This window comes from Panthera pardus, unplaced genomic scaffold (genome assembly GCF_024362965.1).
Source record: "Panthera pardus isolate Hobbes unplaced genomic scaffold, ASM2436296v1 HiC_scaffold_6, whole genome shotgun sequence".
Lineage (NCBI taxonomy): Eukaryota > Metazoa > Chordata > Mammalia > Carnivora > Felidae > Panthera > Panthera pardus.
This window is the reverse complement of record NW_026526991.1, coordinates 20,019,960-20,035,680: the sequence shown is the minus strand read 5'-3', so window position 1 is coordinate 20,035,680 and position 15,721 is coordinate 20,019,960. Positions and strand designations below refer to the sequence as shown.

The window sequence follows — 15,721 nt, the reverse complement described above, 5'->3', positions numbered from 1 at the left end:
ATGTGTTCCTAAAACAATATAGTCCTGGAAAAATTACACATATCTACTTGTTATTCTAACTTAAATCTTACTTCAACCATCTTATAGATGGCATTTGTCCTAGAATTTGTCTTCCAATTCCTCCAATAATTTTGTGTCTTTTTACAATCAAGTCCTATATTACCAAAAAGTTTTTCAGGTCATAAAATATTTTCTCCATGGGTTGCAATATTTCCTGGCATTTGTTCGCTTCAGTAAAATGATCAGTGCATTAAAAACCCAATGGAGTTTCTGCCAAAGCCAATGATGGCATGGCACCTCTCTTGTGGCACGCGTGAAATCTGCCCATCACTATAGACATTCTTCTGCAATATGACACTTTGTCCTTATGTCCATTTTACATGTGGTGTCCAGTGTGCTGGGAATACTGAAAAATAAAAGATTCTTTTTTAGGGACTACTCATATAGAATCAAGACGTTAAACCTAGAAGGGGCTTCAGAGGTCATTTTTTCTAGTCCCTCATTTTACACAAAAGGAAACTGAGGCCTAGAAAGGCCACTTGACTTTCTTAGACTAACTCAGCTGGTTGATGATAGGTCAAAAAATAGAACCCAAGGATCTGACTTCAGATTCTAGCCTCTTTTATTTGTTTCATCTGTTAATTGATACTCTCATGAAGACTCAGGACAAAAAAAAGTTACTTTTTCTTTCAAGGAATATCTAGCTTTATATTACCAAATTGGCTGTTTTCTGGCTGACATTCAGCTGTTTAGCATCTAAGAGCAAGGGAATATTTTAGAAAAGCAAAACAATGTGCTCAGTCTCACTATGTGGTTGAAAAAAGGCTTTCTTTATAGAAGATGTTCATTGACCTTCTTAACTGGCTTCCCTCCCCCTCCCCACCACATAGCTAAAGCATGATGCTATTGAGTTCTAAGTTGAGTTTCCATCCTTATATGAAAAGTTAGCTTGGCACAGAGTTTGGTAGAGCTAAGTCTGACCAGCTGCGCTCTCAGCCACAAGGGAAATTAAACGAGACAGTGTGGCTGGTTCAGTACAAATCAATCAAAGTCCCTCGAAAATAATCTCAAAAACACATACCAATAAAGATACGTGAACAGTCGTCTTTCCACATGAACTAATTTTAGTCTTGGTCTCTGAGGTGTCACACATGTGGACAAAGAAAGCAAGGTGTCTTTTTTAGTTTGACCATGTGGTAGTTCATATTTCTTTGTCAGTTCCATGAGAGTTTTGGGAGAAAGTGGCCAAATCTGATATAGTTTGCCAATATCTGAGGTTACATTTGTGTGTCTGTTGGCCACCTTGAAACAAAACAATGGCTATAGGTCTATCTAACTGTATTTTCTCATGGCCCATATATTTTTAAGTGAACAATTCTGTGGTTTTTAACACATTCACAAAGTTATACAACCATCACTACTATCTAACTCTAGAACACATTTTCATCACCCCCCCAAAGAAATTCCACATCCATGATCAATGACTCCCAATTCCAGCTCCCTTCAGCCCCTGGAAAAAAGTCAACCACTAATTGACTTTCTGACTCTGGATTTGCCTAACATGGGCATTTTATAACAGTGGAATTGTATACTGTGGTCTTATGCACCTAGCTTCTCTCACTTCTATAATGTTCTCAAGCTTCCCCATGTTGTAGCATGTATCATTATTTCATTCTTTTATATGCCCGGTATTTTTTTCAGGACATTTCTTGAAAAAAGGAAAATGCTAAGTATATCCCAACAGAAACACTTGCTATTCTTGCAAAAACAAAAAATGAGGCAGGATTTTCAGTATAGAAATTTGGCTTGACAAATTAATATTAACATATTACTGAAAAAATGAGAAAGAAAATTAAAACCAATAATTAAGAACTGATGAATACAAAAAGCCAATGGGAGCATAAACATTGTCATCTGAACACAGAGATTTTTTTCCTTATAATCTTAGTGAAAATTAAGGTATATGTTGAATTGGCATATTATGATTTTTAATTTAATTTTTTATCATCCAGCAAACATTCTGTACTCCTGACTCGACACATGCCTCATCAGACAGAAAGACAAGAGTAAGAAGGAACACGGAGCTGCAGCTGAATTTAGAAAGTTAGAGGTGTTCTCAGAGCCACACGAGATGGACAGGAGATTCCTTCCAGTAGGCGAGAGAGCAGAGTGCAGACAACAGATGTGAGAAAGGTCCTCATAGCTGTCAAGTTCCAGCATCCTTGTGTTGAAGAAAGGGCGGTGCCAACGTGATTGCTGTGCAGACACAGTATAAAAGCACTGGACTTCTCCCCAACTGCTTGTCACGCTGACCTGCACCATCTCTCACTGTCTGTGGGGTTTCTGTCAACTAGTATCGGAGGGGAACAAACTTTTGGAGAATAACGTTTTATTGTGGTCATGCCAGAACCCACTAAGAAAGAGGGTAAGACTCATCCATAAATCTCTTTGTTGTACTTTTGAATACAGTATGCTCATTTGGGTATTTATTTTCAAACAAATACCCAGTTTCTTAAACAGACTATAAGATATAGAATCACTGCGATTTAAGGAAAAGATCCTTTACAGTACACAGACCAGAGGAAAAATATAGGAAGAGTATAACGAATTGAAAAATATCTGAGAAAGATGGCTTATGAAGGGATAGTGACTAAAATGATCAAATTATAATTTTATCATTCAGTTGAAAGGTATCCTCAAAGTGTAATTTAAGGAGGTTAATTGCTCATGGTGAATATATTGCATTCTCAAGCATATTTTCTCAGGCTCAATCACAAATTTTTCACCATGTATTTGCAATTTGTGGGTGGTGGGAGAAGCTTGTAATGCTTTCTTAGTTAATAAATTTGATCAGATTTTAAAAAATAATTTGCAACAAATATCTCCAGATTTGCTATATCTTTTTTCATGGGAAGACATTTAAAATGTACAGATATACAGATGCAGCTATTTTTTTATCAGTGCTTTTGGAGTTTCTTACTTATTATATTATTAAATTCTTGCATGCAAAGAAAATGAGACAACTGGATAAAAGAGAATGTCTTTGAATATCGCTGCTACATTATGTTCTTCAATGGTTTTTCTTATAGACATATTCTTAATATGTAGCCTTTTAAGAATAATTACACTGAAAATAGGATAAGATTCTTCATTAGAAGAAATGCTTCCTCTAATAAAGTTTCTTCCTTTTATAAAAAAATCAATATTTAAGAACTACTAATTAGTAACATAAATAAATTAGAATTAGAAATTACTAAAATGACTAATGAAAAACACAAATTAACAGCACAAGTCCAGGAAGCTTAATTTTTAATGGAAATGTCTTTTTAAAATATTATTTCATTCATATTAGTGCTTACCAAATCTTTATTTTTGACATCTTTTTTTTAAAAACACTGCTCATTTTATTTTATTTTGTTTTTCTAGTTTTTGCATTTTTTTCTTTTTTAATTTAAAATTTGAGTTAGTTAACATACAGTGCAGTATTGGTTTCAGGAGTTTATTTTTGACTTCTGCAAATAAAAGCAAAAAAAAAAAAGATGAGCAGAAGCATAAAAATAGTATTCAGTATTTTCACTTTTAATTCTTAAAACTGCTTTTAGTCATTGTTTTGGAGAACCTTGAAAAAGATGCTAGACATGGGGCCTAAAATTGAAATACTACCCAAATTATCAAAAGTCTTTGAAATATATTTTCTTTATGTAATTAAGTAACCAGTGTTGACAGGCTGTGGTGATCAGTTTACAGGTTGGCTTTACTTAGTGGTGGAGGCATTGATGGATGAAGTCTTCCACCCGAAATAACCACACCAAATGCATGCATTAATATGGGAACTTAATCCCAACTACCAGGCAGTGAGTCCAACCCCTGCTAAAGTGTCTTATTTGTAATGCAAATGATTTACATGTGTATTAAGTGTCCTTTTTATTTGATCTGTCACTTGACTAGCCTCTTCAAGGCTTATTTGGATGAAATGCATTCTATGTTTCCTGGCTAAGGACAGAATATTGTTTTAATTATCTTGCATTTAGTGGATAAATTTGCATGTGTTATTTTAATGCTCAATTGAAAATGACAAGCTGAAAAACTAATAAATAAGATGACAGACTGTAGAGCTTATAAAGCCAATCAAATTACATTGGTTGCTAGATGTGATAAAGTTTTACTTTTGGTCTGGTTTTACAACTCAATCTGACCCACTCCGCTTTTAGAGACCATGAAATTTTAGAGCTACAAAAAGGAAGATCTATCTTTAACTTCAGCATTCCCCCCCTCCCCCCAAATATTTATTTTTTTCTTTTTGAGTAAATCAATACAGATGCCAAGGTCCCCATGATCTTCTTTTGCTATAAATGCACGGTTGATATTCTGTGTAACAGTCCCCCCCACCCCCAGGACAGTAATTTTACACTCATAGATTCTGCGGTTAGTTTAAATTTGGATGGTGGGGAGTGGGGATAAAAAGAGGGTTACTGATGTATTTAAAATCCTTTAAGGAAGTACAGGGATTTTTTCCGTTTCCTTACCAGCAGAATGGGTTCTTAAAGGAACTGCACCTTACATAATTTTCCTGGTGAAATCATTGCACTTTCATATTATTTACATTAAAGAGTAAGATATATGGCAATTCAGGAACTATTCTGGTCCTTGTACCTCCTCCTAACTTACTTCATTTTCCCTGGGGTTGGTTTTGTTCCATCCGCTTGGATCCCTCTGAAAGATAGCCTCAAGAATAAAACCTGCCACCAAACCAAGTCTTCAGAGTCACTTTAAACTATCTGCAGAAACACTTCCAAGGGACAGGTTCCTCCAGCTCCTATAAATCTTACATCTTCTCTCCACCTGGGAGAACCATGCCCAAGAAGGACATGACCACTTGCTGTGACTCTTGATAGGACACATGAGCCTAGGATCCAGGAGGATGCAGTAACTCCTCAAAAGAGGCTGAGTTTTCAGCATCTGAATGTGTAAAAGACATCTCCCTTAACTGCCTCCCAACCTACAGTGACCAAATTCTGGGAGCTTCATGTTGGGTCTTGGGAGAACTAAAATCTTCTAAGGAGGTGGAGGAAGGACAGGTGTAACTTTGGACCTCAAGGAGGAAGTCTAATGGACGTAATTAGCCAACAGTTCTGATTTAGACTCTTGAAAACATTCTGGATGGCTCAGTAACCCCTTCTGGAGAAAGAAAGCATTTTTTTTTTTAACTTTAGTTATTTATTTTGAGAGAGAGATAGAATGTGTGAGTTGGGGAATGGCAGAGGGACAAAGAGAGGTAAAATCCCAAGCAGGCTCTGCACTGTCAGCCCAGAGCCCTACATGGGGCTTGAACTCGTGAACCACGAGATCATGACCTGAGCTGAGATCAAGAGTTAGACGCTTAACTGACTGAGCCATCCAGTTGCCCCAGGAAAACGTTATTTTTAAGGAGTAACCATTTCCTATTGCCCTCCTCTCCACCTTCATCAATTGTATATTTATTCATTAGACAACTATAGTATTTTTACTGTCAGTTCCAGATAAAAGGCCTATCTTTTGCTTGGGATTCATGCAGAACCTGAGGCCTAGTTATTCCAATCAAATAGTAACAGGATGTGGATGGAAGTTTCAGATTTGTGGGAATCTCCCAGAGTTTCTGATACATGTATTTATGCATCAACTATTAACTGAGCACTTACTGTAAGCTAGTCTCTGGGATTTCAGAGACATATACAACATGGTATCTATTCTAAAAGCCCTCATGATTAATTGCCTCTGAGCATTTAATGTGTAAAAGAATCACTTTTCACTGGAAATTTCTCTTTTCCTTCAAGGAGTGACTTTATCAACATGAAACTTGAAAATTTCTAATTAGAAATTAGAAAATACTTCTGTGGTAGAACCTCCAATATTTTAAAAATGCCATGAATGGCTTTTAAACCCATAAAATGATTTCATCAGAATTTTATCTCTATAGTATGTGATCATTAAAATCTGGTTCTTTAATATACTTAGACAATTGTTAACTATCAGAATCTACAGGACCTAGAAAAATTATCTGAGGCCTTAACACCAATTTCACTTTTTGTTATGTGATATACCAGGCCCTATTGTATTTCATGTACTTAACTCATAGGAAAAAGGCAAAAGTTCTCCTTGTTGCCTGGGTATGATTCAAAAAGCTTTGGGAAAGACACTATAGCTTTCTCACCTTCCATGTCAAATCTCTTCTTGGAAACTCAAACATGACAAAACATAGGTTCATTTATGGCCATAACTTTAAGGGACCATTCTGATAACTCCAGGAATCAAAGGTATGGCATTGTTGCTACAGATTCTTTTGCTATATCAACATACAGGATCTATCTGTCAAAACTATCTTGACCTTTCTCAGTAGGAATGGATGGGAACGTGGTAAAGGAGAATAACTTTCTTTCAGTCCATAGAAGTTTTTCCTTTGCTTTATCTTTTTTTCTTGGTCCCTAGAGATTTCATCACATCTTAAAGTTCTGCCCCAAATCTATCTGAATGTAGAGCAGGATTCATCACCTCTTGCTTATTTCTCAGCATCGCCCAAAGCTTAGTCATCATCAGAAAAGGTGCCCTGGTGATGGCCAACCTCCTCTCATATTTACTCCTTGACCTTCAGTTTCCACCTGCATGAGACTGGAAGGCCTATTTCAAACACCAAAATAAATTTGTTTTGGGAGAAGTCACCTTACATATAGAATATTACCTTTCATTCAAATTGGGGAAAAGTTAATTTGTAAGAAGTAAGGGAAAGAATGGGAGCAGAGGGAGGAGCTATTTTATCAAGGGCGACTATTTTCCTCCAAATCTGAAATGGTTCACTTAGGTCAAGTTGAAGATTTGGATGAGGAATGAAGAAGTTGTATAAATGAATGTCATGATATTTTTCCCCCTGACAAAACTTTGCCATTCTGTACAGGAGAGGAGTGGTGTAGATCTGAGCTCTCTGCTGTTGGAAGGAATACTCTGGGACAAATGCATGCACACCAGAGAAGCTTAATACTTGGCAAAATCATTCTTTTTCAGTAGCCTGCTTTTATGACTGTCCGGGCTGCACCTGTTAGGAAGATAAATAAAGGACTGGCCAATTCTTTCCTCTCAAGTGCCCTAAATATATCGCTTTAAAAAAACTTTGGAAAAAACAAGTTGTATCCTTGTTTCTCATCCAGTAAATCTGAAGAAGTCTTCTCCGGGTCTTTCAAAGTACAACAAAGTCAGCTGTAAGGGAGTTCCTGAAAATGAGCAAAGAAAAAGACTGGGCTCTTCAGTGGGTCTGAGGGTCCCAAGTGAAAGAGAAAAGGAAAGCATTTGCAAGCCTCTGTTCCCTCAATGACTCCCTTTATTTTGGACCCGAGACATGGCCTTGAAACATTTTATTTTAGGCCCCTTATGGGCACACAATTCACACTTTCCTTATTTATAGCCATTTCAAAGTATCCCCGAATCCTACATGAATGGTGAAGAAACCACCCTGGCTGAAGTGACTTTTAAGAAATGCACGGGCATAATAATAAATAAACAAGTGGTCTTTCTAAAAAACTTGAGCAAATATGAAAACAATGTTTTTGCCATACTTTTGTAAGTAAATATATCCCTTTTTAAAATTTTAGAGAGTTGTTGTGAAAGAAAATAAGTTCTGTGGTTTTTACAGCCCTAAAAAGCAAAAGCATTTTTGTTATTTTTGCAGAAATTTCTTATAATTATTTTCTCTAACATGTATTTGTAGGCTCTTTAGGCACACACGGAGAAGAATTTTTATTATTGTTAATAATTACTATTTTTATCTGCACTCCTCCTTAATTTGTCTTTGAAACCTATATTAAGAGACACAATATACTCTTGGCAGCCTGTGATTTCTGGTAATTCTAGATCTCATCTCTAGACACACTTGGGTGTGTTAGATAATAAAGAACAGAATTAAAGCCCTAGAAATCAAAAATCAAAAATCAAAAAATCAAAACTCATTTTATGTGTGTACCTGAGGGGACACGGCCATGTCTCCTTTCTTGGTTTTTATCCCATATCAGCTCTTGATAGGAACAGCTGTCTTTTCTGGAGTCCTTGTTGGTCCAGCCTGTTAAACCCGAGGAAAACCCAATAAATATGTGGAAAGGCAGTTACTGAATTACAGTGTTCCTAGTTGGGGTAATTATGAAGTAGTCATTGTTTATTCAAGAGCAGTTTCCGAAAATCTGAAAGCATAGTGATTAAGGAATACGAAACTGTGAAAAAGAAGACTTTATCAATTAATTTCCTGTAAGTATGCAAAGCGTCTCATAACCAGAGAGAACAGGGCTTCTGTCCCCTCAGCTTTTTATAAAAACAGCCCCAAACCATCAAAGGGACAATATCATGTGCTCTACTCTGTGTGGCTAGGCCCAGTTTTAATTTATAAGAAGTACATTTGTTTTGGACAGCTACGCAGATAGACAGTAAGCCAAATTTCAGGATGTTCCCATTCGTGGGGCAGATTATTTATGGGTTTTCCATTTCTATATTATCGGCAGTGTATTATTTATGCATTTCCAGAGTAAAGTCTTAGATTCCTTCAGATTGGGGAGTGAAGTGGCCGATTTGGCAAACCAGGATCATTTCGTTACATGCTTATTTCTCTCTCTAAAAATGAATTCATAAAAAGCTAACTGTAATCTGACTTCTATTATGCCTTTCAAGTCTGAAATCCACTTTGATAAGTCTTTTGCCCTTTTACGGTCCCTCAGGAATCTTTTTTATGGGCCAGTTTGGCACATCAATATAAGACCTAAAGTTATGTTTAATATGTCAGATGTTAGATCTTTACTTTTGTTATTCATTTTCTTTGACTTGTACTATAGATATTTGCAAGAACCTAGGCTAGAAAATGTTTTTCTTTTTCTCCAAAATCATCCAATTCTTCCTGTAAATAGTATCAAATCTCTTTTCAAACTCCTCAGAATTCTTTGCTTGTATCAGATATTACCTTCTGCATTTTATAAAATTTTATATATCTTGCAACAGAATGCTCTACTTGTAACTTAAAAATAATATATTTGTATAATTCTTTTCATTTCTCATTTTTTAAAGTTAGATGGATTTAGAATTATTCTGCATAGTATTTTGGCTTTTCCCTTATGCATATTAAGTCATAGTCATTATTAAACACAGTAACATAAACAAGGTATACTATTCATAGAACATTCTAGGCTGTTCAAGTTCCAGCTGTACCATGTATTGAGTTAGTTACACTTCATATGCTTCAGTTTCCTCCTCTGTGAAATGTGAATAATAATAGTACCCGACCCATTAGGTCTTTGCATGAAGGAAATAAGATAAATAAAGTAAAAAGCTCAGAATAGGACCTACCATGTAAGAACTTAAGTATTTTCCTTCTAAAACAGCAAACTCAGAATCTGGCATAAGGTGTTAAATGCCTTACCCTTAACATAAACTTTGAGGGCATTTCCACCAACATGGAACAACCACTGTAAGGTACATAATAACCACTGCTCCTCTCCTTAATATTTATTTAATAACTATTGTTAATATTTATAATATCTTCCAAAGAAGTTGCTGTTATTATCATAGCCATCACTGCCACTGCCATGAGAATTTCCTTTTTTAACTTGGGGTGAATCATCTTAGTTTTCACCCACAGAAGCCCAGATAAAATAAGAGGTCTCTACTCCAGAGCCTATGTTGTGTTCCCACTGAAATATATCATGTCCACTTAGGGGTCTCCAGTTGTTAAACAGACGAAGATAACCAGTTGTTTCTCCACTGTTCCGTTGTGGAAGCATGGCCTTTCCCACTTAGTTGAAAGAGTCACCCTGTGCAGTTGAACATGTAACTGTATCCGCCACCAACGGCTGAAAGGCTTGGGTTTGTGGAACATTAAGATTTCTCTCCCCACAGGGGTGCGTTTAGCAGGTGGGGTCTTCCAGGTCTGAGTGTTTCTGAGATAGTCACATAAAGAACTCTCCATGACCACATATGGTTGTGATTGATTGAGTGCCACTGTGTTTACTGCTGTGGAATTTTATTTTTATGACCCCACCTGGCATCAGGCCTGTCCTTCCTCTATTTTTAAAAAGTCACCCAATCGGAGGCCCAGCAATGCGTTGGGGCAAGGCCTTTAAGGGATTTATCTGATAACCGTATAACCACATAAGAGTGCTGTGATTGTGGTGATGGTCTGCCCAGGAACAGACCCCCGGGAGAGGCAGAATAAGGGACTAAAAGGGGAAATTGTTAACAATTTGAATCACTTTTGCAATAATTTCCTTGTGACCTGTGCTAAATTTTTAAACTTTTTCAATTTGAGTAAAGATTTTCCCACACCACCTCCACCCCATCTATGCCACTCAACCCCCGTTTGACTCTTACTTCAAATATGGTAAGAATCACGCTAAAGAAACAAGTCATCAGATCTTAGCAAAAGGCTTCATTTTAATCCAGCCCCATGTTAACAGTGAGAAGCTATTTGTTGCTGTGCAATTCTAACCCTATTTCAATTCTTTTCCTGTGTGGAATGACATTCCGAAGTTGAAACATGCATAATTAGAAAGACATACGGACCAACCTGACTGGAGGTTGGGGTGGGGATGGGGGGGCACCTGGCCGTCTCAGTCGGAAGAGCTGCCAACTGTTGACTTCAGGGTTGTGGGTTCAAGCCCCACATTGTGTGTAGAGATTACTTAAAAATAAAATCTTATAAAAAATAACAATTCTACAAGGAAAGGGGAAAAAATCCTGTGGGTTCAGGGAAATTCCATCAAGCTGAATAATGAGTCATTGAAAATTTGCATACCTGATTCACAAGTAGACTTCATGTATTCAGAACCTTAGAATACAATTTTTGGCAATATTTAGCCACAGTAAATGAATATGGATTTAATTGACTGAAGCATTCTGAATAGCTGGTCTCCTTGGAATCTCAGAGTTTATTTTGTTCTCAAACCGTATTATTTCAACCAATTTGGATAGAAACATGCCTTCAATGTAACATTTTACTCCTTGCTTTTTTTTTTAAATTTTTATTTATTTTGAAAGAGAGAGTGTGCATGCATGCATGCACAGGGTAGGGGCAGAGAAGAGAGAGAATCCCAAGCAGGCTCTGTGCTGCTAGCTCACAGAAATGTGAGATCATGACCTGAGCCGAAATCAAGAGTCAGATGCTTAACCAACTGAGCCACTCAGGTGCCCCTACTTCTTACTTTTAAAAACAGAGTACAAGGGTGCCTGGGTGGCTCAGGTGATTGTCCGACTCTTGATTTAGTCTAGGTCATGATCTCATGATTCATGAGTTCGAGCTCCACATCAGGCTCTGTGCTGACAGCCAGGGCCTCCTTGAAATTCTCCCTTTCTCTCTGCCCCTCCCCTGCTCTCATTCTCTCTGTCTCTCTCAAAAATAAATAAATAAATTAATTAATTAATTAAAAAAACCAAAGTACAGTGGAAATAACTTTGTCTTAAATTATAGATGTCAGTTATTGTGCCACGTGACACCTTGAGAGCCCAAATTATTTGCTTTTGTATTAATTGGACTCATATTATTTGCATTTTGAATGCAATTTTCCATAGCTCTCCTGTTTCATCCCTTGCTAGAAGTCCACTATCTTCTTTTATTACTCTTGTCAGGCAGTATTTTAAGCTGTCCCCCTCTCTTTTCTGTGGACCCCAGGGGGATTCTGGAATCCCCCTGAGTGGGGCTACACTGTGGAGTGTCCACAAGGCGCCTAGGGCATCACATTTAAGGAGGCATGCACTCTCAGAGTCATGCAAGGGTCGAGTTGGCACTTGTGAGTGAGTGCCTCCTTAAATCCCACCCCTGGCCTGCCTCACCAGAGTCCCAATTCCCAGGCTTGTTAAGGACCTGGGTGGGCTCTCTTGTGAATCAAGCACTTAGGCTTTTAGTGCCCAGGGCTTGAGAAGCTTGAAACAAATCCATTTTGCTCTTTGGACACCCTTTTAAATTGACTGGTCAGCAGCTGTTCTCTGGATAAGTGAGGTTGCTAGATAGCTGAATTCTGAATAGGGGAAGTATTACCAGACAGTATTTTGTCTCTATTATTGTCTCTATTATTGTACACATAGGAAAATAAGTTATATTTAAGCCCACCAAACCAATTTATAGTTTTTATTTTGACTGCTTCATTCATTTAATTCATCAAGGCTACAGATTTTTCCTGAATGAGGCATATGACATAAGTTTATTTTTTTAAGTGTCCACGCACAAAATAATTTTTTAAGAAGATTTATCATAAATTCTAAATGTTTCTCAAACTTTGTGGTCTCAGATACATTGGCACTTAATAATTATTGAGAAACTAAAAAGCCTACACACATTATATTTATCAATATATACTGTATTAGAAATTAAAACTGATAAATTTTTAAGAGATAAAAATACACAGCACATGTTCTATTAGTTGTCAGAGTTGATGTCATCACACATTATATATCCTTTGCGTATTTGTGAGAGAATATGAATGAAAAAGGCAAATAATGTCTTAGCATTATTATGAAAATAGTTGTGACCTTGTGGATCCCCAGAAAGGTCTCAGGAGCTCTCAAGGATACCCAGATCATACTCTAAGAATCACTATTATAAACCAATAAAGAATTACCTCTAAAAAATGTCTAATCCCAAATCCCTAAATCCCAAGGTATAAGATATCCACACCCACAGCCTATAATGAATATAATAGGGGACAAATTAAGCATCTAACTGTAAAAACGTTAGATTAAACATTAATTTATTTCTCAAACCTAGATTCTGATGCCTAAGGAATATGGCCAGTACAAAAGGCATCGTCATTGTGTTTGCTGATAGTTTTGGTGACAGTTATAATTCATATAATTAAAACTTCTCTAAGTATTATGAACACCTCCATACAAATAATATTTTATACTAAAGCAGTTTCCATTGTGCTGGGCATAGGCTGCAACATGCACACAGTGCCAGATCCCACTATCACCAGGGGATATACCTGACAATATTTATATATTTAACCTGGGAAGAAAGATAATTTGCTATACTACCAAACATGACAAAACAGAAGTCGGCCAGATAAAGCCTCATTCACCACGATGCTTACAATATATAAAGCATTCACATATTTTATTTCAAACCAAGAATGTGACTTTGAGAATACATAATGAGGGACAACATAACAATTTTCTCCCGCACAGAAAATTACCAAAGGATGGTTTTAGCACAATTATTTTATCCAACAAAGTGACAAAAGGAAAGCCACAAAAAAAGACCTGTAATTCTACTACTCGATGATAACATAACAAGTGTTATTACATGTTCTTCCTGTCTTTTCTATGCCTCTGCAACATATTCATAGGATGTAATTGTGTTCTCCATGCTATCAAAAGGCTAAATTAAACTGCACCTGAAAGCCCATAAAACATTTTTAAAGAATCCAAACAATGTATTATCTGAGTCAGTGAGCCCATGGGAAGGAGAGAGCTGGGATGTTTATATCATTTTGGTGTAGAGACACATACATAGAGAGAGGCAGGTCAGTTAATGCCTCCTAAGACCTGAATTGGTTTTTTTCCCCCCTTTAATTTACTGACCATGGAACCCTTGATTGTAGAAAACAGGAATGGATTGCATCGGAGAAAGCAGACCATTTATGGAGCTTCTGGGTTCCTGGTCTTTCAGCAGACCCCAGAGGCCACATACGGGCTGTGTGTTTAGCAGCTGCCACCAGTGCCCGTCAGTTAGAGTGCCCTGGCACTCGCTATGCAGACATGCCATTGGTGGCATACCTGTGCTTCTTACAGTAGGTGGTCATAGGAAAAATCCACCATAAATAGATCAAGCCCTTTGAAAACGCTTCAGTGTTGCAGAGGGAGGGTAAGTCTATATCTGTGAACTAGAAAGGATCAAAGAACAGCCGTCCTTGCCTAAGGAAGCACGAGGTAACTTTAGTTGCTGGTTCAGAATCTAATTAATTTTTATGTTGTCCACAAAAACATTTTGGGGTGCCTGGGTGGCTCAGTCGGTTAAGTGTCCGACTTCGGTTCAAGTCACGATCTCACAGCTCATGGGTTTGAGCCCCACGTAGAGCTCTGTGCTGACAGCTCAGAGCCTGGAGCCTGCTTTGCATCCTATGTCTCCCTCTGCCCCTCCCCTGCTCATGCTCTGTCTCTTGCTCCTTCAAAGGTGAATAAACATTACATATATATATATTTTTTTTTTTTAATAAATATATGTGTATATATTTATAAATATATATATTATATTTCCTTGGACTTATTACTTTCTGGGTTTCCAAGTTTCTTCCTTTTATTAAAAAAAAAAGTTACATCCCTTGTATATCCTTTACTCCATCCTGTCTGTATGTTTCCTAATCAAGACAACCGGGGAGGATGAAAGAGATGGACAAAAATCCTACTTTATTCACCTGGCAGAAAAGTTCTGAAAAATTTGCCTTTTGGTTTTTGAATTAGCAGAAGTAGAGCAGGGCCTCACTTCAATAAATAACCTTTGCTCCAAATCTAAAGATTTGGAGAGTTTCCCAAGGCCAAGTGCCTACTGACAGTTAGGACAGGGCTAAGCTAGTTGACCGTGGAGTTAGCATGGCTGATTGAGGGTTATGTGCTAAGAAATGCAACCCAGATTTTGAGAGGGGGAATTCCTTAGAAAGGCCAAGGTTGTACCGGCACTGAGGGCCAAAACTCTAGCCTAATTGCTCTCCTGCCCTTGTTAAGAAATGATGGGGTTGGGTGAATGCCTCACAGCATTCAGCCAGCAGAAGGGTCGCCAATGGGAGACATAGTGTTCCCTGTGGGTAGTGCAGATGAAGAAAGCTGCCCTTGGAGTGCCAGCGGACGGTTCTTGATTTCTTGGCAGCGAGGAGAAGGGGCTTTTGTGCCGTACTGAACAGGCTGCCAATCAACTATATTTATAGAGCACCTGCTGTGCAGAATTTGAAAAGGAGGAGGAGACAGGCCTTGTCCTCAAGAAGCTTGTGATCAAAGAGAGAGGAAAAGTGCCCATGTATGGTAACCCCTTACATTCACAATCACATTTGAAATGGGACAGAATTAGGTGATATTTAGGACACAGTCTGAGACTTCTTACTCAAAGTGTGGGTTGTGGACCGACAGCATCAGTATCAGCTGGGAGCCTGTTAGAAATGCAGAAACTTGAAGCCTGCCGCTGACCCCCAGAATCAGAATCTGCACTTGACCAAATCCCCAGGTGATTCATATCCACAGAGCAATTTCAGAAGCACCGGACAGACTGTAGAGGTGTTGAGTCTCGAATGTTCTGAGAGAGCAAAGCCACTTGGTTTGGTCACTAACTTGATAGAAAAGGGTAGTTCCTTTACCTGTGAGCTTCTTAAACACTGGCACCTCATCTTTGCCTCTCTTATAAATGCCTACTCTTGTGAGATTTATGTTGGATTTATGCTTAATGAGTTCTGGTTGGGTGGGCCCTTCTTCCTATGGTCCCCATTCAGTGAGTACCATGGAAATTGTTGTGAATGAGTGATTGTTATAAAGGCAGCTAATGAATCTGGGGAACATGCAAATGGCTTTTAGAGGGGTGGGCAAAGCTGGGCACCACAGAACCTGTCAGTGACAAAATATGACTTGGAGTAAGAGAGATGCATTAGCAGCTCTTTTAAGGCAAAGGAGATGCCTCAGGTCCTGAGACTCACCTGCAACTATGCATTTCCAGTCCAATTCCTTTGCTGCTTGACCTTCACTA

At 37.9% G+C, this 15,721-nt stretch overlaps 1 protein-coding gene across 11 annotated transcripts in view; it reads left to right on the top strand.

Moving 5' to 3' along the window:
• Positions 1-2,292: 2,292 nt before the first annotated feature.
• MYBPC1 (myosin binding protein C1) overlaps positions 2,293-15,721 on the top strand; it is an 87,559-nt gene continuing 74,130 nt past the window's right edge. For all 11 annotated transcript variants that reach the window (XM_053894787.1, XM_053894786.1, XM_019446585.2 and 8 more), the window contains exon 1: positions 2,293-2,425. In XM_053894787.1, the coding sequence (XP_053750762.1) occupies positions 2,401-2,425 (25 nt within the window). In that variant the 5' untranslated portion in view covers positions 2,293-2,400. The remainder of the gene's footprint in view (positions 2,426-15,721) is intronic.